General features: G+C 44.5%; 1 protein-coding gene across 4 annotated transcripts in view; it reads left to right on the top strand.

The window, feature by feature from the left end:
* The window catches only part of ARHGEF9 (Cdc42 guanine nucleotide exchange factor 9), a 221805-nt gene that overhangs the window by 66749 nt on the left and 131052 nt on the right, over nt 1-24004 (top strand). The window contains exon 1 of one of the 4 annotated variants that reach the window (XM_056359672.1): nt 21255-21375. The exons of 2 other annotated variants lie outside the window; for them this stretch is intronic. In XM_056359672.1, the coding sequence (XP_056215647.1) occupies nt 21346-21375 (30 nt within the window). In that variant the 5' untranslated portion in view covers nt 21255-21345. Of the gene's footprint in view, nt 1-21254; nt 21386-24004 lie in introns of those variants that run through there. One more of the 4 variants, XM_056359677.1, reaches the window with a different exon arrangement.

Here is a 24004-nt window from a genome sequence, read left to right as displayed (position 1 = left end):
AGAAGAGGGAAGAAAAGTCCTTTAATATTAATTTCAGTACAGTTTGTGACTGTTTCTGTGTGTAATTTGCAAGCCATTAAAGCCAGGCCTGATGGTAGCCCAAAAAGACAGAATGCAGTCATGAAAATGGAAACAAATTATGCAGTTCCCCAGTTATCCAACTCACTGAAAATGAAACATACAGGAGGAATTTTAATTAATGAGTTTTGATGCTCTAATTTAGTTGTAGCTGGGCTTTTGCAAGGCAGGAGTTAACCCACTTCAGTTCCATTTGTTGCATAGTAGGGTCTTTCTCTCTCCTGGCCAGGGTGGACACAGTAAACATTGAGCCATCAGGTGATTTATTATTTTAAAAGTTTTATTTGAAAGAGATCGGGAATAGTGGTGCACAGAAAGGGTGGCATTGGTTTGATCCCAGGTATCCCATCTTCAGTACTGTGTGGTGGGGTCAGAGATGAGGAAGAGGAGACGGCAGGAGCCTGGATGTATAATAAACACACTGTGGTTGCACAGAGATGCCGCTGTAGCTCAGGGAACCACTCCAGCTATGTGTGGGCTGCTGTGATTTGGGTCAAAACCACCTTGGTCTCTTTGGGCAGCATCTCCCTGCCAGGGAATCTGCAAAATACATGTTCAGTTCTCTGAAAGGTCCTTGGGGTTTTACAGTGAGGGATTTCAGGGGAATGCAAAGTGTTTCACATTATTGTTCACCACCTGGGCGTGCAGTTATGTATGGTGTTTAATAAAGTGTATAGAAAGCCACTTGGGCTGCCCAGAGGTTCTTTCTTCCTTATCGACTGACATATATTTGCAAAAGGCCCAAATCTACCAGTGTGATCAGTTTTAGCTGATGTGCATTTATTCCTGTCCTCCTTTGATGGTGGTGTTGCAAAGCTGACCCAAGGGTTTTATCCAGGTCTTCCATCAAGTGACAACAAAAGGCAAAGGCTATTGGAGATAACAACAGACAGGCTGGAGGAATAAAACATCTCCTGTAGCTGCTGCAGACAGTCTATTTTATCACCTTTGTTCTCTTTTTAGCCACCTAACTATTCCTGGAAGAGCTAATATTAGCTCTTTCCATCTATTTCTTAGAAGCTGGGAAAACAAAAATCCGATTGAATGTCCTTGTTTCCCGGTGAACCAACGACTGGTCTGTACAGTTGGCTCTGAAAGCCCCAGTGAGCTCCTGCATCGCTAGTGCTTGGTGTGGGGAGGCATTGGAATAGGTGGTTATGGAAGTGGCAGCATGAGAGGGATTAAAACTATTCAGCAATGTGTTTAATCTTAGTGACAGACTGGGAATTACTTTCCGTGCCTTCCCTAGGCATGGTACAGATAGTCATGGAACATACTTCCTTCGTTTTGCTGTAAAAAGGCAGGTCCTGAGATGGTTTCAGTAGAGACTTGATTCTAAAAGTCAGAATTTTGGCAGAATATTTATCCAGGATTTGACAGTGTTCTTGTCCTAATGCTTTGCATCCCATTGTATTCAGGATGCATAAGGCTGGATTAGAGATGGGGAAGCGAGTGTAAAAATGGATTGCATAGGTTCATGTTTATTCCCTGAGTGACATCCATAGCAATGTTGCTGCAATTACAGGGAAAGGATGATCCTTCCAGCTGCCACTCTGCAACTCCATCTGGGACCCAGCAGACAAGTGTGCTCCTTCTGCATTTTAACATCGCCAGTTAAAAAAAGCCTTTAGCTGATAATTTTGTCAGTAAGGCACAGATCAAAATCAACACTGCTTCATTCTCCCAAAGCTGTGATGTCGCTGGGGAATGAGAGGAGCAAGTGGTGCTTTGTGTCTGCCTTCAGCTGGTCATTGGTGAGGTGGAGAAAGATGTGGCAACCTCTGTGTGGAAGGAGGGGTGGCTTGTCCTTAGGGTAAGGGAAGGAAGGCAAAGCATGATGTTGAACTTATTTTCCCCAGAGCTGCTGGGATGCTACTGGGTCTGCCTTTAGCTGCAGAGGGACTGGTGGGACCAGAGTACCAGGGCCAGGAGGGAGACAGGCTGGGCACCGTCTGTGACGTCCGTAAGGATGCTTCTTTGCTGGCAGCAGTGCTTGAAGGTTTAGGTGACTGCTGCCTGTTTGCAGAGAGGCATCAAACCCAAAGTGCCAGTGAAGGTGAGGTGTGGAACAGCCGTGTCCACTTCGTCACTGCCTTGAGACACCTGGAAGAAGGGCTTGGTCTCTCCCAGGAGCGTGTAAGCTCATGGGAACGTGCTTCTCCTCATGAGTGAAACATGACTTACAGTCAGGACCAGAGTTTTTAATTAAAAAGTTTGCCCATAGCAGCCATATTGAAAAACAGCATGTGTGGCATCATTTGGTGAGCAGTTGGCACTGGAGTCTTCTGAGGCACAGAGAGAAATTCTCAGACGCTGTAAAACCAGCTAAATAATTAAAGCTAATAATGAAAAACCCAAACCTGACAACCTCAATGTTTAAAAATTAAACATTTTTATGAAATATTGAATGCTAATTATTTCCTTGCACTTGTTGTGTTGGCATTGGTTCTCTTGATGTTAGTGATATATTTTCATATACCAGTAATTGAAGTATATTGTTCAGCATTAGTATTACAGTTACTACACAGGCCCCAAACCCTAAAGTTCTAAAGCGTGTGTTTAAGTGTTGAATACTTTGAAGTCTGCTTTACTGGATTGGCTGTAATGCTATGGTTACCAAAACCATCTAGCTAAATGCCATAAAATTGTTGGCCGTTTAAAAGAGCCCCTGCACTTGCTCCAAGGATCTGGCAGTCTTAAATTCAATAGTGAAAACAGTAAGTGGGCTTAATTGATACATGAGAGATTAAATGAAAAGCAAAAGGAGAGTGCAAAAGTCTATTTGGGAAGCGTTTTACGGCTTTCATGTTCTGTGTGTCATTTTAACTTTTAGTCAGTTTGGTTGAATTACTTATTTGAAATTTAAAAAGAAAAAAGTAATTGAACTTAGCTGTGAGTGGGCAGATGAAAGACATGACTAGCAGAGGAAAATGCCCACACATGTTCCTTTGTTTACCTGCTTTCCTTTCTGTGTAAGAATGTATCAGTGCCTTGATTTTCAGGAAGATGGCTGCTAGTACTATGCATGAAGGAAATATCAGTACAATATGCCCCCAACGGCCTGATTCAGTAAACTTGTTCTTGTTTTTCCCGCCCTGAATAATGAGGTGTTTTACATGTTTGTAATCGTCTTGGAGTGTGTGTGTGCAAACGTCTGAGAATCATTCTTCACGTCTTACTGCACATATTGCTAATGTTTGCCAGTTGGAGACTCTTTTCTCTGGCACGCACCTGGTCTTGTCAAGAAACCTGCTGTTTGCTGGTGTTACTTTGGGTGCTCAGCACTGCAGGAGGGTGCCTGCGCCTTGTCCTGAGGCACCGCTTGGAGGGAGCACAGCGTGCGGATAGCCAGTGCTCCAGTTTCAGGGCTAAAAATGAAAGGAGTTCACTCTTTACCAATGTAGATCTTTGGAAATCCTGATGTCTGGAAAAATAATTTGAAGTGAGAGATGTGACGCCTTTTAGAGCTCCTATGGTTTGAAATTAAGGTATTTTTTTTGCAATGTGGGAGTCTCATTCTAGAGATGCCTGAGCCTTGTACTTGGCAGAAAACTGGTGGATAGCAGTTCCTGTCCTCCTCATGCTCACCTGATTGCTAAACCACAGGCTGCTGCTGCTTCAGGCTTGCATGGGTTTTCGTCATGTTGACATGGCATTTCAGGCTGAGCTTGGCCTACATTCGGCTTTCTGGAATAGAAGGACACTGTGGCTGTACTTAAGTGAAATTACTTCTGCAAAAAGTGGGGGCTGGTTTTAAAAGTTTAAGCCTTCTTTTTTAGAAATGCTGTCACTTACTGTGCAAGCCAAACAGGAAAACCACAGCCAGCTTCCCGCAGTGCCCTTTTGCTGACAGTACCTTGTGCCAGGTGCTTATGGGGAGGTGTACGGGGGACAAAATGCTTTTCACATTGGCTCACATCCTCATACAGAAGAGCTGAAGGTTAGTGCAGAAGTGTGAGAGTTCATATCCCTTCTCTGGCTCCTGACCTTGCTGCTGGCTCTCTGAAGGTCTGAGTGGTTGGAGCACCTCTTTGTTCATCTGCCTGAGATTTCTCAGTTAACCCAGCTGAGAACCACTACTTTGACTCACTGCTGTGGTTGGCAGCCTGCTCTAGTGTCCAGTAGCAGCTGGCATCACCCATGGCTTAGAGGCTGCATTCAGATTTGTGTGTTAGCTTTTCAGAGAGGATGGTTAAGAAAATTGTGGGGGGGAACACTTTGCATGGTCTTGCCTTCACAGGGCACTTATTATTTTAGAGCAGAAATGAAGGAACTATTAAATATTTTTGAATTATTGTTTGAACTGGAGAAATTTTTGCATTTGAGGGTATTTGTCCTGCTGTTTCATCATCTCAGAGACATTCATGTGGCTTTATTTTTTCTTCTCTTCCTCCCACCATATCAGTTAATGAGTCTTAAAAATGTTCTGGTGTGCAGTTTCAAGTGGGATTTCCAAAGCAGACAGGAGATGTACATCAATGCACATCTGGGAATAAGAACAATAAGAGCCTTGTTGAAGGAAAACTATTTGTTGATTTGTCAGAATGTGCCTTATTAAAGGGAACAGAATCTCTCATCTCTGAAAGAGCAGTTTAAGAAGACAGATTAGAGTGGGAGAAGCAGCGAGAGCCCAGGGATGATTTGGGATTCCTAAAGTTTTGCTCAGAGTGGAAACGATATTGTGGGACACATTTTCAGCCTGAAAGTGCTTCTGTAACATTGAAGTTTGACACTAACTGTTAGCTTTTGCTGAATGGCTTTGGAGAAAGCAAGGGGTCTAGATGAGGAATCAAAGTCCGTTTTTCCCATGATACACTAAAAGGATACAAAAGGATACAAAAAAAAAGGAAGCAGCAGCTTCCAGCTTGGTGTGACACAATTGTGGTATCCTGGTCAGGTGGGGAACGGGGTGTGTTGATCACCATGCTGCTAAAGAAAAATGTGCTTTTAAAAGGGTAAAGAAATGGTGATTTATTCTTGGAAACGAGAATTGGGGGTGTCACGGGTGGGACAGATGGCTCGGGGTGAGAAGCAGGCTCATTCTAAATTAGGCTGTCATGCCCAACTTGCTCTTGGGAAGAGCTGGATGAGGTCCTACCTTGGGGCAGAAGTTGGCCTTATTATGGTGGTGTCATGGGAGGGTGAGGAACAGACCGATGCTTTCCTCTTACTGGGGGGTTGGTGTCTCTAAGTCATGTTTAATGAATGGTGCAGCAAGGCTTTTGTTGCTAGGGCTTATCCAATACCTGCTTTGGAGTCTTGGGGGTTATTAAACCAGCATCTATACCCAACTCTAAATTCACTAATAACTTCTAAAAGCAGAAACAATTAGCAGACTCAGTGGGAGAAGAGCTTTCAGGGAGAAGCAATTTAGTGTGCTGAAAGACCGTGTATGCAACATAATCAATGTAGTGTACTATATGAACATACCAGAGGTAGTTTTCCAGCAAGCTTCACGTACACTGATTTTCCAAGGTTCAATAGTCTTCCTAAACTCAAGAAAGCACTAATCACCTTGAGGGAACAAATAAAGCAAGTGGACAAAAAAAAAAAAAAAGTAATTTCATCAAGGATAAATTGCCCTGTTGTTCCTACCAGCATGTTCACAAACAGCTCTAGTCATAGAGCATTAGCTGTTTCTTACAGAGCTTTTGCAGTGTACCTTGGCTTCCCCAGGCAGGTCAGACCCACAATCCTTTTGTGATCCCCGAGGATAACTCCTTGTGCATGAGCTCTGTAGGCATTTGAAGGTATTACTAAGCCGTGTACACATTGTAGGAAAAGGTGGCAGGAGGAGCTGCTTCCTCTGCAGGGCGGCCAAAGCTTGCTGCACTTAGTTGTTTCTCAGCATGGTGTGCTCTCATCCTCATGCTTGGGGAACGGTTTTGAAATTAAGGGTGTTTGCAGCAAATAGCATCTCCCTGGTGGCAGCACTGTGGGACACTGCCTTGTCCCTGGCAGGGCGGTAGACAGGAACAGGCCAGGATTGCTCATTGCATCCGGGATGGCCGAGCAGTGACTAGTTTCCAATTTGCCTTGTGCTCCTGTGGTGTACCTAGGCTTGGTTGAGTTACTTGAGACCCCCAAGAGGAACAGAGCCAGCATAAAGCTCCCACATGCTAACTGCACAACTGTGTGAGATCGCTAGGGATTTTTGAGTCCTGCTCATGTGTATTCCCCTGGGGAACATCCCTGCTGGCGCTGTTTCCCATCCTGTATTGTTAAACCAAGAGCCACTGAATGAATACAACAGCAATATAACATTTTGGGGTTTTGCAATAAATCCAGATACAAATCTCCTGTTGGAGTCAGTAGGACTGCAACGTCCAGTAAGACATTTCCTCATTTTCTCCTATTTATTCATCATGACTGGCACAGCAGTGAAGGACCAGTGTGCACCCAGACTTATGCTGAACAGTTTCATTAAGGGCTGCTTGAATATTTTCCATTGAGATTGTGGTTTTTGTTCAGAAAACTAGATTTACAAATGGTTTTTGTGTTTGTTCTGCTACCTGGAAGTTTTCCCCTTATTTTTGAGGGTGAAGGCTCAAATAAGGAAATTCAGAAAGTTTTAAGGGTCAGAGCTGTAATCAAGTGTCTCTATCAACATGCTTAGCTTTTAGGTTTTAGCTGAAACTGAAAATATTCTTCAGCAAGTTTGTTTTTAAAAAAAAACAAAACAAAAAAACCCAACAAGCAAAACCCAAATATAAACCCTCCACAATCTAAGCCTGCTTTAATATCTGTGAGCATTTTGTGCAGAGAAGCCACAATTTTCTGATCAGCTGCATGATGACTATGGTACAGTGTGCATTTGAGTGTTCTTTACTTTTGGGCTTAATCTATTGTATGGTATTTCTGTGGGCTGTTAAATAATGGCTGCCTTCAACAACTAGCTCCATTTCAGTGAAAGAGAAAGTGAATATTGTATGTAATTCCTGTAAATGAGTGTAAAATGATTTGAGGTCTTATAAGATTCAGCATTAATATTATTACAAAAAAGTGAATACTTCAAAGCCACTGGAGCTCAGCCCTATTGCTTGGTCTGTTTTACATAGGGTTGAAGTCCGTGGGAGCAGAGAATGCCTGGGGTATCGCAGGAGTTGGCTCCATCTGGGATGGGGGACCAGAGCTGTTATTGAATGTTAAAAATAACATTGAAATACAAGAAAAAAGGGGGTGGGGTGGGGGGAGGAGAAAAGAAAAAGAACTCTGGTAGGGGGAGAGATCACAATGAGCCATTTTCTCTTTTCATGCAGTTTTCATAGCCACCAGGGCCAAATTGATACTGGGAGGTTTATGTATCATCAAAAAACAGAGCCTGAGCATCATGTAAGAAGTGAAAGAGTATGAGGTATGAATGAAACAACAACTGGCAGACCAGAAAGATTGAGCAGATATACTGCGGTGCCTAAATATGTCAAATCCTGGTTTGCTACTCTGAATGTGATGCATACAGGGCAAGAAGTGCTTATTCCACTCTTTGTTGGTGTTTTTTTGTGGAATTAATTGATTTCTGAAAGAGGTTTCCCATTGTTTTTTCTTTTAAAACCTCACAGTTAGAGGGGAAAGTCTAGATTTCTGCTGGGGACTTTGGAGAAGACTCCTGATGAATAATCACTCAGTGTTGGGTCCCTCCTGAAAATGTCACCTTCCTGTTGCTGAAGCATTTGGCAAAATGGTTTTCTGGTTTCCAGCTGGAACTGTAGGTATCAAGCAAAGCATTTAGCAAAAATGTTCTCTAATGAGTAGCAGTTCTGGGAATCTTTGCCAAAATCCAATTTTTCTTTGGTTTCCAGTAAGTTTTGCAAAATCAAAAAACTGAAGAAGTGTTTTGGAGGAAATGTAACCAAATAAACCTGAGCATCCATTAGAGTTGGTGGTGTAATCAGAACATGGGTAGAGAACTGTGTACTTTATTTTGAGTTGGAAAAGTTAACTAGCTCTTTCCTCTTTGGATTAAAGAAAATTTCTGTCCTTGTAGAAGGTAACTATTTTGTTTCTAGTCTAGGATGGAGTCATGTCACTTGGTTATGAGAAAAGTGATTAGAAGGATGTTATGACAGCATTCTGCCCTTGCTGGTCCTGGCTGGGACAAATGTGTTGTCATTTTGAAGGAGAACAGGAGGGAAATCAAAGTTATTCAGTATACTTCATCCAAGAAAAGGATCAAACATCTCCTGTGTCCACCAGACACCATGTGTGCACACAGGTCTCCCATGGCATACCAAAATCTGTGTTAAGTTCCTCACCTTTTGTAATAAGTCATATTCTCTGATGTGTAGTGACTGGACATGAAGAAGCTGATTGTTTTACCACCAAGGAAAAATTATCAACCATTAACTAGCAATTTATATTATCGTGTAATGACTTCAACCAATATGTGTTTTACCTCCATGTAAAGAGTATATATATGTATTTAGGTAAAACTAGGTCACAGCCTCAGAGTTTGGGTAAATAGATAATACAACCCTCAGTGACACAAGGTTTTGCCATTCTTCGTTGCTGGGACTGCAGCATGTGATCAAACCAGCTTTAAACCACTGTGGCCAGGGTTTTTGAGCAGTTCCCTTGTGAAAATCCACTTCACATCTGTGGGCAGGCAGCGGTGATCTCCTCATTGATGCACCTCCACTTCCCATTTGGTGAGTTTATAACTAGCCTGGGTATGTCACAGAGTGATGACATCTTTTAAATACAGTTAGTCCCAAAGAAGATATGAAAATTTGCAAAACCTATTTGCCTACAGAGTTCATGAGTAATATTGATCCACTGGCTGACATTTTTGATGCACGACCAAAGTAACTGTAAGTTTAAGCAGCTGTAAGTGAAAGCATCTTTGGGCCAGAAACTTTAGCAGCGAGCTACCATGTAATGTGGACGTTGCCTAAGTAATTACGCAGTGCCTAGTACGTGAGCCCTCAGCTGCTTTTTGCCAATGAGATGCATCTCTTAGGTGCGCCGTGTTTGTGTTGCTTTGTGCCAGCTGGGAGCTGGAATGTTCTACCCAAGATGTGACTGCAGTTCAAAGCTGGAGGAAATTCTGTGTGGTTTTCTGTGTATAATGAAAAGGCCCATATATCGGTGAGAGATTAGAGTAATTTAGAGACACGGAGGAAGCCCTTGCCTTCTTCCTGTTTGTGAATTGTGTGTGATCAGTGTGTTCTTAATAGCGCTGTTTGCAGGAGACTTAATCAGATTCTCTTTATGGCAGAGCTGACACATAAGCGTTACCATCCACTGAAGGTATAAGCATTAAGTATTTATGTACCCCAAATTGTGCACCAGTCGTACTTATCCAGACACAAAGTGTGATAATGGCAGAACACTGAGTTTATTAATAGAACACAGCAGCCAACATATGGCTGCATAGTGGAAGCAGTGTAAAACGTAAGCCACACATTTCTTTTTAAGAACATGTATTTCACACCTTTTCACTTCACACAGGAATATTTTTGTGATGCCTTTACAGTTAGTCTGCTATTCCCAAAAGGCTATTTTTATATTTTCACAACATAGCTTAATTAAGAAAAATTGTGTTTTATAAACAATCCTGTATATTTCAAACCTACCCCCTTCAAAAAAATACCCCAGCAAGATCCAGGTGGTAAATTGCAAACAGACTGCTTGGTTCAGCACACTCAAGAGGAGTTTTCTGGCTGCATTTATAGCCTCCGGTGCAGCTTGGTTGAACTGTGTTGTGCATTTCATATATTTCAAATGCCAGTATATGTCCCATCTGGCAGAGAGTTTAAGCAAGCAAGGGCCACACACCCAGCGTTTACTTTAGCACTGTGCCTTTGATTATATCTTGTTTTTTCACAGCTGAGATTTTAAGGAGTTGCACTGATAGTCTTTAGCCATGTAAGCCCGTGTCTGCTTGTTGTGTTTCCAGAAACTTTAGATTTGGGGAAAATTTGAAGAGATGATCTTGCAGTCTTACCTGGCTTATGCAAGTAATTTTGCGTATTTCTTTCTTGAGGGACTCTTATGTACATCTTTATTTGTGAAAATCTGGGGTAAAACAAAAATCTGCTATTCTTCTGGATGGAATACAGGAAAATTTTCAATGGCTGCCTGTATAACTTATTTCTCATGCCATATTCTAAACATTGTTAAAATTGTCAGTTTACAGGAATTACAGTCTTGGAGGCGTTAGGACACTCATCCCGCCTGACAACATCCCTTTCTAAGAACCTGTGAAGATTAGTTTGTGGCATAGATTTTTCCCATGTTTAAGTTTATAAGGATGAAGAGCCCCATGTAGAATATATCTGTGCAACTTCCGTGACAAAAATTGCTAAGCACATTATATATAAATAGCAAACTGCCTTCTTTAGGGACTGATACAGACTGCTTTTGAGATAGCTAAGTAGACAAGTATGTAGTAAAATATGGGTATATTTAGCACTCCAGAAGGCGATAGATGATATTCTGACTTAATATCACATGGGCTCTTAAAAGTTTTTACCTCTGTATAATCCCTTGTACTCAGCATTGATGTTGTCACACATTTGGGACTTAATTATAAGCTTCACTGCCAGTCAGAGTACCAAATGGCAAAGGATGATTTTGGAAGGCAAAGGGTAGACCTGACTCTCATGAATCATGAATAGAAGGGAAGGTGATGCAGGAAAATGCTGGGGTAGTTTAATGGGATTTGAAATAAATATGGTTTAATGGAATTTTTGCATAAATGTGGTTTTTAACATCTGCCTGCCTCATTGGTTCTTACAGGCATCTGCTTAGATTGAATGCATTCTGGTTGGCATCCTTAAAAAATCAACACTTAAATGGTTATAGTCATACAATGAGACTGACCTCACAAAAGCCTCTGCCAGGCTTGTCAATGTACATCTCCTTAGGGGCAATGGGAGAGAATGGCCGGAGAGCCAGAGGGGTTGTGGGGGGCTCTATTAACCTTTCCCAGGTGAGTTTGAAACAGGTTTTCCTTCTGGATGTTTTTTCCCCTGGTTGTGCAAAGCTTGAAACCTTCCCACTTCAAACATGCCCTCTTTTCCCAGGGCTGTTGAAGACTCAGATATGCTTCTGGTTGGCGTGCAAGCCTGGAAAAACTGCAAAGAATATTTGCAAGTGTTATCTTTGAATCAAAACCACCAACTCACTTGGATAGCATCTCTTACCTCTTTCTTCCTTTTTCACTAGCCTTTTATACGAACATTTTTGCTGCTTTTGAGAATATTCTTCCAGCATTCGTACCCACACACATATATTTTGTGCTGATGTAATGATGCCTGTTACTGAGTGTGACTCTTTTTTTTTTCTAAAATAAATGAAACAGTAGAGTTGTATTGCAGTGGAAAGGATGTGTCTTGAACTGGTATTGCCATGTTGTCTTCCTTCCCAAAATGCTGTGCTTCTAAACAATGCTACATTTATTTAAAACAAAGGTCATATACCATGCTAGTTATCCTTAGAGGATGGGTTGAGTGGCAGCAGGCTTATGTAAAGAAAAAAAAAAAAAAAGTCACAGGGCTCCTATAAATAGAAAAGCCATATAACCAAATTTGGGAACCTACAGTATGGTGCAGAGTTTGGTATTTTGTGATCTTCAAAATCCTTAAGCGATACTAACACTAAGATAAGTATATCCAGAAACAGTTTATTGTGGAGCTTTTTAAATTGTATCTTCTCAAGTTATACACTTGGTTTGTCTTACTAGTGCTCTCTTTGTGTGGTCAGACCATCTCAGGGTGACTATTTTATGCTTCATGCTTTAACTACAAGCGCGATGGCATTGTAAGGTATGAGGAGACCTGGCAGACTGACTGGTGTGGGGTGACATGGTGAGAATAAGTATGGAGCAGCTCTTGTATGTTCTTGGCCTTGGTGCATTAACAAGTACTAGTCTCACAAAGTGGAATGTTGTGGAGAAGGAACACAAACACAAGCAGACAGAGCATATAGGTAAGCAGCTCTGGTGCAGTAAGCCATAGGTATCTAGCGAAAGCAGGCTGAATTTTAGATACCAGCTCATTGCAGCCTGTTCTGCCTGGTGCTGATAGGGAGTGGCTGTTGCAGAAGATGTAATACCTTTTGTGGGCTTAGTACCTGCTGGGGTGATTGCTGGCTCCCTGGGGGCTTTGGGGGACAGACAGGCAGACTGGGGCAACTCCAGTTGTTTCCAGGAATTGCAAGGTCATTTTCAATCCTCTTAATTTCCAAGCCTCCAGCCACTAGAGGGAGAGAATGCTACATATTTATGGCTTTATATGAGTGTGGGGATGTGTGTTTAATAAGGGAATTGCTTTTCCACAGAAGGGCTTTCTAGGCAGTACTATAGCTGGTTTTAACCCCTCTATTTATTTGACCGCAGTGTTATAACTGCCTCTGAGATATGACCTCTCTAGACTTCTGTTGGTTTATGACCTAAAACAGTAAATGCTCTGGAAGATGTTAGGTGATCCTTGTCCATGTTTTACACCCTGTATTTGCTGTCAAGCATCCCTGCTGTGAAATGGCTTCCATGGGGAAACTTTTGGCTCCTCCTGGATCTGCCTGTCTCCTCATGTTACTGCACACCCCGCTGCACTGATATGGCATAACGTACAGTGTGGTAATGCACAAGTGAAAGACATGGGAACAGCGGGAGAGCAATACCCCTTCCTACTGCTTTCTTCCTGGCAAGCCAGAGACTCTTTGAGCCTATGGCCTCTTTCCTCTGCAATAATAAAACAAGCCCAAGAGGGATCTCATTTCATTTGGAATTAAACCATTGAGTAAGTAATTATTGCAGGCAGATGAGTTTTAACAAATTCAAAGGACACCAGCAAAGCATTGTAGGTTTAGGGAAGGGAACAGGGATGGAAGTTTTAAAACTTTCTTAAGAAAGGTGTACCTGAAAGTGAATTTTGTATACCTTGAAAATGTAAGGAGACTGAAACTTTCCTTTGCATATTGAGCTCATTGGGAAGACCCATGGACTGGCTGTGTCAATGAAACCCTGATGAGGGGACCGTGGGACTTGGAGGAGTCTTGAAAGGTAGCCTGGGATGAAAGCAGCATGCACAGTGGGTTTGAAAAGCTGCAGCCTTTGGTCTGCAGTACTATTTAACAGATGAATTTACATCCCTCTGTGGATGGTAGATACGGAGGAGTCTCTCTTGCCTTTCTTTTGACTCATGTGGGTGACTTAAGGCAGGGCTCTCTCAGAAGGGAAACCTCATGATGCTTTAGCAGCCTGAAGTATTGAACGAGAGCGTGTCTCTGGGAATTTTCCTGACTCTGAAAGTCAATAGTTCCAGTTAGCAGAGCAAAGCAAAGGAAAGACGTTTCTTTCCGCTGATTAGAGCTGCAGATGATGCTCCAGCACAAGAAGTTCTCCTGGTGAGGTTGAGGCTGGTCCCAGCTGCTCCTTTGCCTGCCTGTTTCACTTGCCCAGCTGTGCCCTGGCTGGCGCAGCTGATGGCAGGCATGAGAAAGCAGAGAGGGAAATGTTCAGGAAGGCACTAGAAACCTTGAGATTGACCTGACCCAGGCACATTAGAAAAATATGCCTGTAAGGACTAAATAGACGTCATCCTAGAGAAGATGGTCAAAACACTCCTTATTGTCCTGGGTGTCCATCACTGGACAAGCCATAGTTGTAGGGTTAAAATTCAGCTGCTCTGGGAACCCTCCCTACTCCAGCGAGCGCTCCTGTCTGTGCACCTTGCTTGGCTAAGGGTCTCTTACCATGTACTTGTAACTCAGACTAACTGAAGCCATGAAAATGTGGCCGTGAACCGAGTGGCTTGAGCTCAGCCTCCAGGGCCACAGGTCACAGCTTGCATTAAATAATAGAGCTAGAATAGTGACAAGTGAATATGAAAGACTTCTCTGCATCTCTGTGCATTTTGATGAACTGTGGCCGTAACCTTATAAATATGACCCGTTCGTTAAGCCTTCACCTGCCTGATGGAGATGCAAGGTCTTCTGAGGCCAGTTTACCTGCTTTCTGTACGGTAGCTTTGTTTATTGAGAGCCAAGCTGTAAAATCGTTATCCAAGCAGTAAGCCTGTGGACTTCAGTGGGAGCTCTGCCTTGGCTGGAGAACACCACGCCATCTCACTGCTGGGGTTTCTGCCAGTGCAGATACCTCAGTGGGAGGAAAAGCATTTTTGTTTCAGGTTTTATTATGTGTTTGTGGGTGTAGGACCAGGTTGGGAAGCCTTGTGTGAAGGCACCCAGCTCCAGTGAGATCCCCACTGGATGTGGGTGGGGAAGAGGGGGCTGACAAGAGTTGGAGTGTGAATCTAAGCTTTCAAAATTGTGACAGGGGAGGGCTGTTAAAAGCCTCTAGGCCATGGGCCATGGTGTTGCTGTGGGCCCCGGAGGCTTTGTCCCCTGGGCTCCTGCAAGGGAACATCCCTCCAGGCAAGAGGGAGGAATGCATGACCTGGGGGAGTGTCTGTTGTTTAGCTGTAGATCTTCTTGTGAATTGTAATATTAAGCTCTAGTTTTCTTTAAAAAAGTTCTTTTTTTCGCTGCAGATCTCTCTCCAAGTACACAAGTTAAATGAATTTATATACAAGCATTGTGCTACTTGTAAAGCTCTTTCTTTTTCAAATTTAGTTTTATTCCTTTTTTTAATCTCCATAGGATTTGCCTCGAATAAGCAGAACTAGGGCAGTGCTGGTAACAGATGGACGTAAAGAAGACTTAGATGCTGGAAAGACTTTTAACAGGCTTGGGGATCTGAACTGGGGTATCTTCCTCGTCACCCTAAGAGTTTAATTTGACTGCAGGTTATTAATTTTTGCCTCTACAGCAGAGGTCTTAGCAACAGAGTGCGTTCCTTGGCAACAGACTATGATAGTTTAATTAAAGCAGGTGTGGGAGTTTTAAAAATGCCACTGTTGGAAAGATTTGAAAGATATTAGCAAATCAAATGGGCTGAGGCATGAGTCGTCTTGTCAGTCAGACGGGGGTGACAAGGAAAAAGGAATAGTAAACAAGATGCAAACCACGAGGCAAATTGGCAAAGGAGCGGTTCTGGAGGGGAGGCAGGTACGGGACTTGCATGTTTTGCTGCCTTCCCAAGGGCCTGGCTCGGGCTCGCCCCGGCCATCCCCCAGGACACTGTGGAGAGGGGTGGGAGGAACGTCTGTGTGTCTGGGAGGTCTTGTGCTATGAATTGAATAGTTTACTTAATAAAAATATTGGTTTTTAAAAACAGGTTTCCAAACTGTGGTTTTCCACTAGGGCTTTCATAAAAGTTACAGTTTGGTTTTGTCCTCGCAAAAATTGAAGCTGTCATTTTGTGCGTAAAATCAAACAAAAAGTCCTTGAGGAGAACCTGTGGACAACGTGGCTGTGACCAGTTGCATTGCTTACCTCCTTGACCAGAGGAGCAAGCTGTGTGTGATATGCACCTCTGCCTGGAGCTAGACTGGTGTCTCGTTGCTCTGTGGCTGCTAAATATAAATTACGAAATAATTAATAATGCCAAATACACATAATTAAATTAGAAATAACTCTAGTTTGTGACAGCATATGGAATGTACATACACGTAGCTGATCTGGACTGGAGAAGTGGTTTGGAGCAAAGACACAAGTTTGGGCTCTCCTGTCTGTCCCTGACACTCTTTTGATGTGTAACCTTGGGCAAGTCAGGAGAAGACCTTATGCCTCTGGTTTGCAGCTGCAAGAGGGAGGTAATAATCTTTTTCCCATTCTGTGGTAAACGGCAAGATCCTGATCGCTTACATGGGAGCAAATGATTTTTATGCACTTGTTCAAGGCCTGTAACTTATGACTAAAACTATCTTTGTGTCAGAGTTAGTTCAGGAGGACACTTGTATCTGGGGCTTCTGAATATGCATGTCATCTCCTATTAAAGAACAAACAAACAATCTTGTAATGTACCATAAATAATAATACTTTGCAAGAGCCCGAAGCACTGTGTTATTGCTGTGCTAATCTGAGATGCACTGGGCCATTATGAAAGTATTCCATAGGGTTTGTGGGTTTTTCCTAAAGGAAGGTATGTTTTTCATAGCTGTGTAGCGTAGCTGATTGGTTTATAAAGCCAGGCTGGGTAATTCCTAGTAGAGGTTAGACAGTTTCCCCTCCTTTCTCATTAATTAACCTGTAGGATTTGGTGCCTTTTCTTTGCAGTTCAATAGAGACAATGGCTGCAAGAACATATTTGTGCTCTCTAATATGTAATGAAGAACTTCTGCCTCCTGCAGCAATGAAATAACCATGTGTGACAGGGCTCTCCAAAGAGCGCTGTCAGGCTCCTGCTTGAATGAGGCAATTCAGGGCTGGAATTTCGATGGGGAGGCGTTCGCTGGGGGATGTTCTCCGATGCCTGCAGTCGACATTGTAGTTGGGGTGGAAAGAGAGAGTGGGTGAAAAGCAAAGGAAGGGAAATCCCCTTGTGAAGGCAGCAGCAGGGGAGGGAGAGAAGCATCTTGGAAAAAGTTTCCACATCCAGAGAGCAATTTATAGCAGTATTCTTATAGTGGGATTAAGGAAGGGAGGCCTTGGAGATCTAAAGGAGATTTCAGTGGTGATGTGGTAATACAATGTAGTGAAGAAAAGAGATTAGAGACAGGTAAAATCCTGTAATGCCGCTGTACTTCCTTTACTGCTCTCTCAGGTTGCAAGAAAATTTACCATCAAGTTTGGGATCCCAGTGTTGTTTTGGGTCTGTCTCAGGCTAGGGATTTGTACCCAAAAGCTGCCCTGCAATGCTGCAACACAGTGGTAAATAACAGTGGGAGAGCGGGGTGGGTGTCTGTATATATTGGATCGGACAGTGGATTGCAGTGAGAATGTTGTTGAAGTCTCTTGTATGTCACATGACTTCAAATGTATTGGATGAGGTACAAGGATGGGGGTTACTTTTGCTTTTTCAGCAGTGGAATCTGGTAGTAAGTGTCCTTCTGCTCATACCCATTTGCTTTGCTTTTGAATCATGCTCTAGCTGCAAGTAATTAGGAGAAAAAAGTTGCACATGAAAAAAATGGCATTAATCTAATAATTATAGTCCTTATATCACAAGGATATAGTCACAACTGCTATTACAGAGCAGTTTCCAGGTAATCCTTGTCTCTTCCTTCCCTGCCTTCGCATCTCTACTCACCTGCGAGTTTATTACTCATTATGAGTGTCACTCACTTGGCAGTCAGCAGTAGATCCCAAACTGGACTGGACTGTCAAAGGAAAGACGTAGCTGTGATTGGCGTTACGTTGTGTAGCCAGCTACTGCATATGAAGATGCACGGGATGGTTCCATTCAGGCTGGAGGCACAGGGCACGTGGTCTGGGGCTGCACTCTGCCTACTTCTGCAGTACGAATGCAGGTCAGGGGCTTGGCTGTGGAGACCTCCAGGGCTGAGTGTGAACGTGTGATCCAGTGGTGGCCTGGAAGCACTTTCACCCCAGCCATCGAGTGTTGGAAGGGTACGCCATGTTGCAAGAAGTTTTTATTAGTTTGTACCAAGTGGCTGGATTATCCAAAAAGTTGGTTGATCCAGACCAAGAGTGTGGTGAAGGGAATTGTGTAGGCGAGTATCCAGAAGCAGCTATGTGAGGCTGAAACACATCAGCTGGTTTTGGTCCTTATTCTGTAGGGAAAGAGTCATTTGGAGTCCATGACAGGTAAAAAGTGACCAGACCACAGTTCTGCTGAGAATGAATGGGACATTGTGTTATCGATGAGAAGTGTTTGAGTTCTTACAGGGAACTTACTTCAGAGCAATACCACAGGTAAGCCAAGGATCCGCTCTCTCACTTAAGCAAAATCTATTCCCTGCCTCCCCAGCAGGACTTGGTGCTGCTCTGTCTTGTCTCAGGTGTGCGAGTTACCCCTGGGGACTCAGCGGCAGCGCTGGCAGACCTCCAACTGATGTGAACCTCTGCAGAAGTATGCTGAATATGCTGATGTGCAGCTGTGACACATTGCCACCTTCCATGGCCGGTGAAGTGGTGGGGAAGGGATAGCTAAAAGGATCTTCTTCTGTTACGTAGGTCTTCAGTGCCTTTGTAGAAATAGAGGGATGTCCTCAAATTATTTCAAGCAATATTGAATTATTCACTGTCATTGGTAGTAGAAATTGCAGTTTTTGTAAGCTGAATCACAAGGCAGGAGCCTGCAGTGCAAACTCTGTGCCCAAATACTAAACACTGAAATTTGCCTCTCTCCCCTTGGGCAATATGGATTTTACTACCAGTGCAGTCCCCATAGCACTACTCCATAGTGCTCTGTGTGACTCACAGCTTTTTTTTTTTTTTTGCAATACTACATGTCTGGCATGTACTGGCAGGGCTACCCGCTATGCATTCATGTGTGCTCAGTTGCAACATCCCCATTCAAAAGCCTGGCAGAGTAGCCAAGATGCAGTGTCCCTTCCTGAAAGGCAGGTGTTTTCTTCCATTGTGGGGTTGCTGCAGTAGAGAAGCTCGCAGGTGGCTCTTCCTATTGTGCCCTCTGCTCTGACAAGGGCTCTGAGTTTGGTCCCCTGCCCACTGGCTGGCTGCAAAATGCTTTGCATAGTGAGGCAACAGTGGTGTGTTTTCTTGGCAAGGAAGGTGCAGCTGGTTCTTTCTGAGATTGCATGTGCCAGAGAGAATCACTGCCCCACTGATCCGGGCAAGATTGGATTTGTGTGCAGACTGATGCGGATTCAGGGATTTGGCTAATCTTTGGTCCTTGTTGCTTTTCGTCACCCTTGCAGGGAGCAAGAATTAACGTGGCAACCTTTGGTTTACTTCTCAAATCAGCTTAGCATAAACAAGGGATAGCAAGTGAAACAGTGGAATATTAACCTTACTGACAGGCCTAATCAACAGCTGACAGCAGGAGGAGAGAAATTGGTATAATTTCTGCTTGTGCGTAACAAGCCTCAACAAAAATTGTTGTCCTCCTCCAGATCCACTTTACCAATTAGAGCAACAGGGTAGGATGTGCCAGACAACTTCTTTCTCCATTTGTTCTGCCATGGTTAAGATGAGTGTAACTTTGACTGAAGTTAGTGGAGTTACTGGGGTGATGCAGTGCATGTTTTAAAGATGATCTTTTGCTTAAGAGGGTTTTTCTTGTGTTATTTGTGTATGTGTTTGACAATAATGCAGATCTCTCATTTAATATTTTCTTGTAGAAGAAACATATACCCTTCAATTACAGGTAACCTGATCATTGCTTTTATTTTTAGTCCAATTTTCTGAAGGAAGCAGTGCCCATGCATTCAGGGTGTCTGCCTGTCAGTTCTTCTGTTCCAGCATTCCCCAGCCCCTACAGCTTTTGAATCAGTTGGTGAAGTTGCACTGGATTTGACTGACATCCCAAACAGATGATGTATCAATGAGTTCTGTGGAAACCAGGGCTGCACAAAGACGTGGCAATCACATGCTGTAGGAGAGGGGGCTCTCCCTGGGGAGGAAGGTGAGGAGCAGACCCAGATTGACAGTACATACGTTGCAGAAGAGTTTTCAGAGGCAGGATTTTCAGACCAGATTCCTCCTTTGGATATAAATAACTTACCTGGGGTTTCTGTCACTTGACACGGGAAATGTAGGCAGAATTCCAGAGTCTGGACATCTGTAAGTGTTTGCCTCCTGACTCTTTCTTTTGTCAGCCATCTCTGGGAATAATGATGGCTGTCAGTGCCTATGTAAAAGGTGATGGAATATGGCTTGATGTAACTAGAGCACACTATGTGGGGCCCAAGCAATGCGAAGATGCTGGGCAGCATCCCTTTGCTCTTGCCTGTACCTTTGTTCTGTCCTACTCTGTCCTATTTAAATAAACAAGTGAAGACACCTAGGCTCTGATCCCTCATGCATCCTGCTGAATGGCGCAGGACTAGCAGAAAGTGGCAGTCACGAGGAGCTGCATGTTGTTTCCTGACTCAAAATCTCTAGCTGCGGGAAAAATGTTGACTCCTCTGGAGGTCAGGAGCAGGAGACTGAAATGCCCTTCTGCCCTTGAAGCAGGAGTGCATGAAAAAAACACCATTTAAACACAGCCCTAAATTCCCTGCAAATGTAATAGAGGAGATTGTAGCTTCTGTACAGGTTTTGCAGTATGTCGTGTATATGGATCCAGTATATCCAGCAAACTCAGTGTATGTCAGCTGTTTCCCACATAGTCTCCACTATTTGTACCTACCCTCTCCTGCCTCTGAAGCTAGCTGCAGACTTCATCAGCTGCCAGAGAGGAGTTGTAAGGAATATTGGTGGGGTGTTCTGACTGTACTGAGGTGTGTCAGTCCTTGCGATGGGCTGCCCCTTCCTGTGGGCAGTCAGCTCCAGGAGGATGGCAGAGGGCTGCGGCGGCTGCGCAACAGCCTCTTTGAATGGCCTTGGCCAACTCCTTTCAATCTCCATGTCTCCGCCATAAGATGGGGAGAACCATGTCAACATACGTGTCCCAGCTGGAGGGATCGGGAGGATTCAATCCTGTTTCCAGTTGGCTGTGCACATCCCATATGCTATCGCTGCCTCTTCTAACCAGCGCCAGACAGACTGATCTCATCTGCCCCGGTGTGGTGGGTGGCCATATTGGTGATGAACGCTTAATGAATGTCTTGTCTTTTCTAACTGTGCATGGGGCTGTTGTTTCCTTGCTCTGACCAGAAAGTCAGGAAAAAGCAAGGAGAGTGGGCAGGGTGTTAAAACGGGCAGCAGAGCATGGGTGCTAGCAGGGAGGGATAACCCTGGGCAGGTGCAGCACTTTTCTGGGCTGGGAGGTTTCGTGTTGGTGGGAAGGGGGCTTATGCTGCATGTGTCGAGCAGAGTGAGAACCTACTGCCCTTTGAATGTCAGAAAAATCCCCAGCCCTGGCTAAGTGTGGAGGCATGTGCTGGCTCTGCAGATTTGGGAGCCCTGTGGTGCCGGGGGCGAGTGTGAGCAGCCACCGGCAGGAGGGTAGGGGTGCTGAGTGCCTGCAGAGACCCTCCCAAAGTTTTCATAGGTCCCCCCTCCTTTCCTTTCCTTTCCTTCCCCTCCCCTCCCCTCCCCTCCCCTCCCCTCCCTCCTGCAGAGTTTCAAAGCATGGCAAAGGGAAAAAAAGGACATCCCCCTCCCCTCAAATCTCTCGGTCTGTGACTGAAATAAATAACTACAATCCCAGGTAGTGAGGAGGCTGCTAATAACGTGCTTTTGACAGGCACGGGATTGCCGGGCTGAGGGATCTCTGACTGAAAGCTCCAGGCTAGGGTGGGGGTGGGGGGCTTCTTTTTTTTCCTGCCAGCTCTCGCCAGGCAGTAGGGATTTTTTTTTCCCCTCCCTGATAATAAGGACATCATCAGAAGCAAGATGCAGTGGCTAAGGGATGGATCAGGAATGGTGAGTTCAGGTAGCTATGTCTTTCTCTTTTCCTCTTATTGCAGTACTTTGACAAGGAAATAAGCCTCCGTCCTATCTCCTGACTCCTCCTTTACTCCCTGTCCTTGAAACCATTGATCACTCTGTAGCCATTTTATGGACTCTGCATTCCCAAACTGCTGAGCCAAAGAAGAAATTAAAAGAAAGGAAGGAGGGTGTGCATGCGCTGGGGCGTGGGAGGGGGAAGCAGTGCTTGGAAGGGGCTGGGGAGGTGGGCTGCGCTAGGGTGAACTGGTGGGTTTGTGGGGAAAAGCAAAGGATTCTCCAGGTGCTCGCTCGCATGTGGGGTGTGTGGTGTAACAGCTGTGGGAGAGGAGTGGAAGGAGAGGAGTATGGAAACAGGGCTGCTGGCTGTCAGCAGCGTTACTGCCACTGGGACCTGTCAGATCTGCCCCTTCCGTGGATGATAAGTTGCAGTGCGGGGGGAGCCAGAATCTGCTGCTGAGCTGGAGCGTCCCTGCCTTTCCTTGCATCAGACTGTAAAATAAAACACTCCTCTGAAGTGCAGAGGCTTCAGGAAAGCAGTTTATTTGACAGCTCTGCTTAATAACAACAACAACAACAACAATAAAAATACTTCCAATTTGCAGATGCCCTCACTGTGCCTGGAGTAAATCTCTGAGGGGCTGCATCTGCTAGGAGGGAAAGTGGGGAAGTTCCCCCATCTCAGCAAGGGTCCCAGTTCCTCATTCAGAAACTTCCCGGTGAAGAGATGCGGTTGTTACTGTGATACTCCTCCTCCCCCCCATCTCTCCCTCCTTGTAGAGCTTTTCTTTGCAGTAGCATTTCCCCTTGCTTTACCCTTTCTGCGCTGGGCTGGGTTTTGCAGGGGTTTGTTGTTTTTTTTTTTTTTTAAATTATTATTTCTTCTTCTTTTTTTTCCCCCTTCCCTGGGCATTTTCCATCTTGTGGGTAGCCTCGAGGCATCTCTCTGTGCTGGTCCTGTGGCATGAACCTGCTCTTGGTGCCTGGCAGCACCGGGCAGCATGGGCTGCTGGCACCTCCTGGCTCAGCCCCTGTATTTCAGCTCTGTTGGGGGCACCTGGCAGATGTTACTGGCAGCGGGGATGATTCTGGAGCCGGCACAGAAATCGCTGCCCGTTCTTGCCAGATGCCCGGCTGCCAGCTCCGTGACGCCCTGTGCAGCTTGCTGCTGCCCTCCATCCCCTTTAAGATACTTACACAAACAGGAGCTTAATGGTTTATGCTTCTGAAAGACTCTGAAGCTGGTGCTGGAAGTGTAATGTGGGGGTGTAGACAGCAGCCTGCAGCACATAGCAAATTTATTTAGGGTTCTGTATAAGGCTTGTCTACCACCCAGCAACAGTTTGGGGGTTTGCTCCCTCCTCCCACCTTCTGAGCATCCAGGCTTTTCCTTCCCCTCTGCCACCCTGTCCCAGCACCTTCCCGAATGCATGCCAGTGTAGCACTTGTTCTCCTCTCCACCGGTGTCTAAGCAACACAAATCACCTTTCACCCATTTGTCGATTTACATTCTCAGAGATTACTATGCTGAAAGAAAAGTGGTGATGGAAAGCTGGATGTGGTTCTTTCATCCTTTTTTCCTCCCCAGTGACTGCTGAGCTGTGGTGGGGAGAGGAGGGTATGTGGTGGAGGGCAAAATGCTTTTCTAATGGACATAGCACAAGACTTGACACTTTCTTGCCCTCTTACTTTTCCAGCTTCCTTTCTTGCTGCTAGCAATGAGGGGGACTTTGTTATTTTGTTGTGATTAGTCTAATCTTTGCCCTGTCTAAGAGAGAAATTATAGTGATTGCTGAATAGCCTGTAATTTTAAATATTTTTTTGGGATAGTGAAACTCCGGTGGTTGATTTTTGAAGCAGGTTCTACCCTGGAATTCCCCAATTTTGCTCCTTCCAATAAGGGAAAAATGAGAGAGGGCTGTGGTTTCTGTATTTCATACAGCAGTTGAACAACCTCAGCAGTATTTGAAGATGCTCCATGTATCTCTAGATCATCTCAAAATAAGATGAAAAATGATTACAAATCAATAAAGTAAAACTGAACCAAATAAGATAAATGCAGCAGAGGTCTTTGCAGTTGCTTGCAAGCAAGGAGCCTGGTTTCCCAGGGATGGGTGGCTGTGGTCCGAGGGATTTAACGGGGAAGCAGTGCTCCCGTGCTTGGGAGCGCTGGGCTGCTGGGAGCGAGCTTCATGCTGCGCTGCAAAGCCAAGGACCTGGTGATGCTTGGTCTGTACTAATTCTGCTCCCTTGTTGCAAGACAAGGCATATTGGTCCAGATGTCCTGGCCAAGTGCCAGTGCAGACAGCTAGCTTTTATCTAATGCAGATTTTGCTCGCTGTCCCCATTGGTAAGTTATGTTTAGTACTTAAAATGTTGGATCGTATTGTTGTACTCTGCTAAACAAGTGTGTTATTCCACACCAGAAGTAGCTGCATTTTAGCAAGGCCGTATGAATATTACCGTCTCAGTCTACTGGCTAAAACGTGCTCCAGCAATATAAAATGGCTCAGTTTACTTCTAAGTGAAGGCTGGCTGGTACGTCCATGGACATTAAGCTGCCTACCATACAGTGAAGAGCCTTAGCCTTTCATCTAGAGCAACA

The sequence above is a fragment of the Falco biarmicus genome, chromosome 14 (assembly GCF_023638135.1).
Source record: "Falco biarmicus isolate bFalBia1 chromosome 14, bFalBia1.pri, whole genome shotgun sequence".
NCBI lineage: Eukaryota > Metazoa > Chordata > Aves > Falconiformes > Falconidae > Falco > Falco biarmicus.
This window is presented reverse-complemented; position numbering and strand designations above follow the sequence as displayed.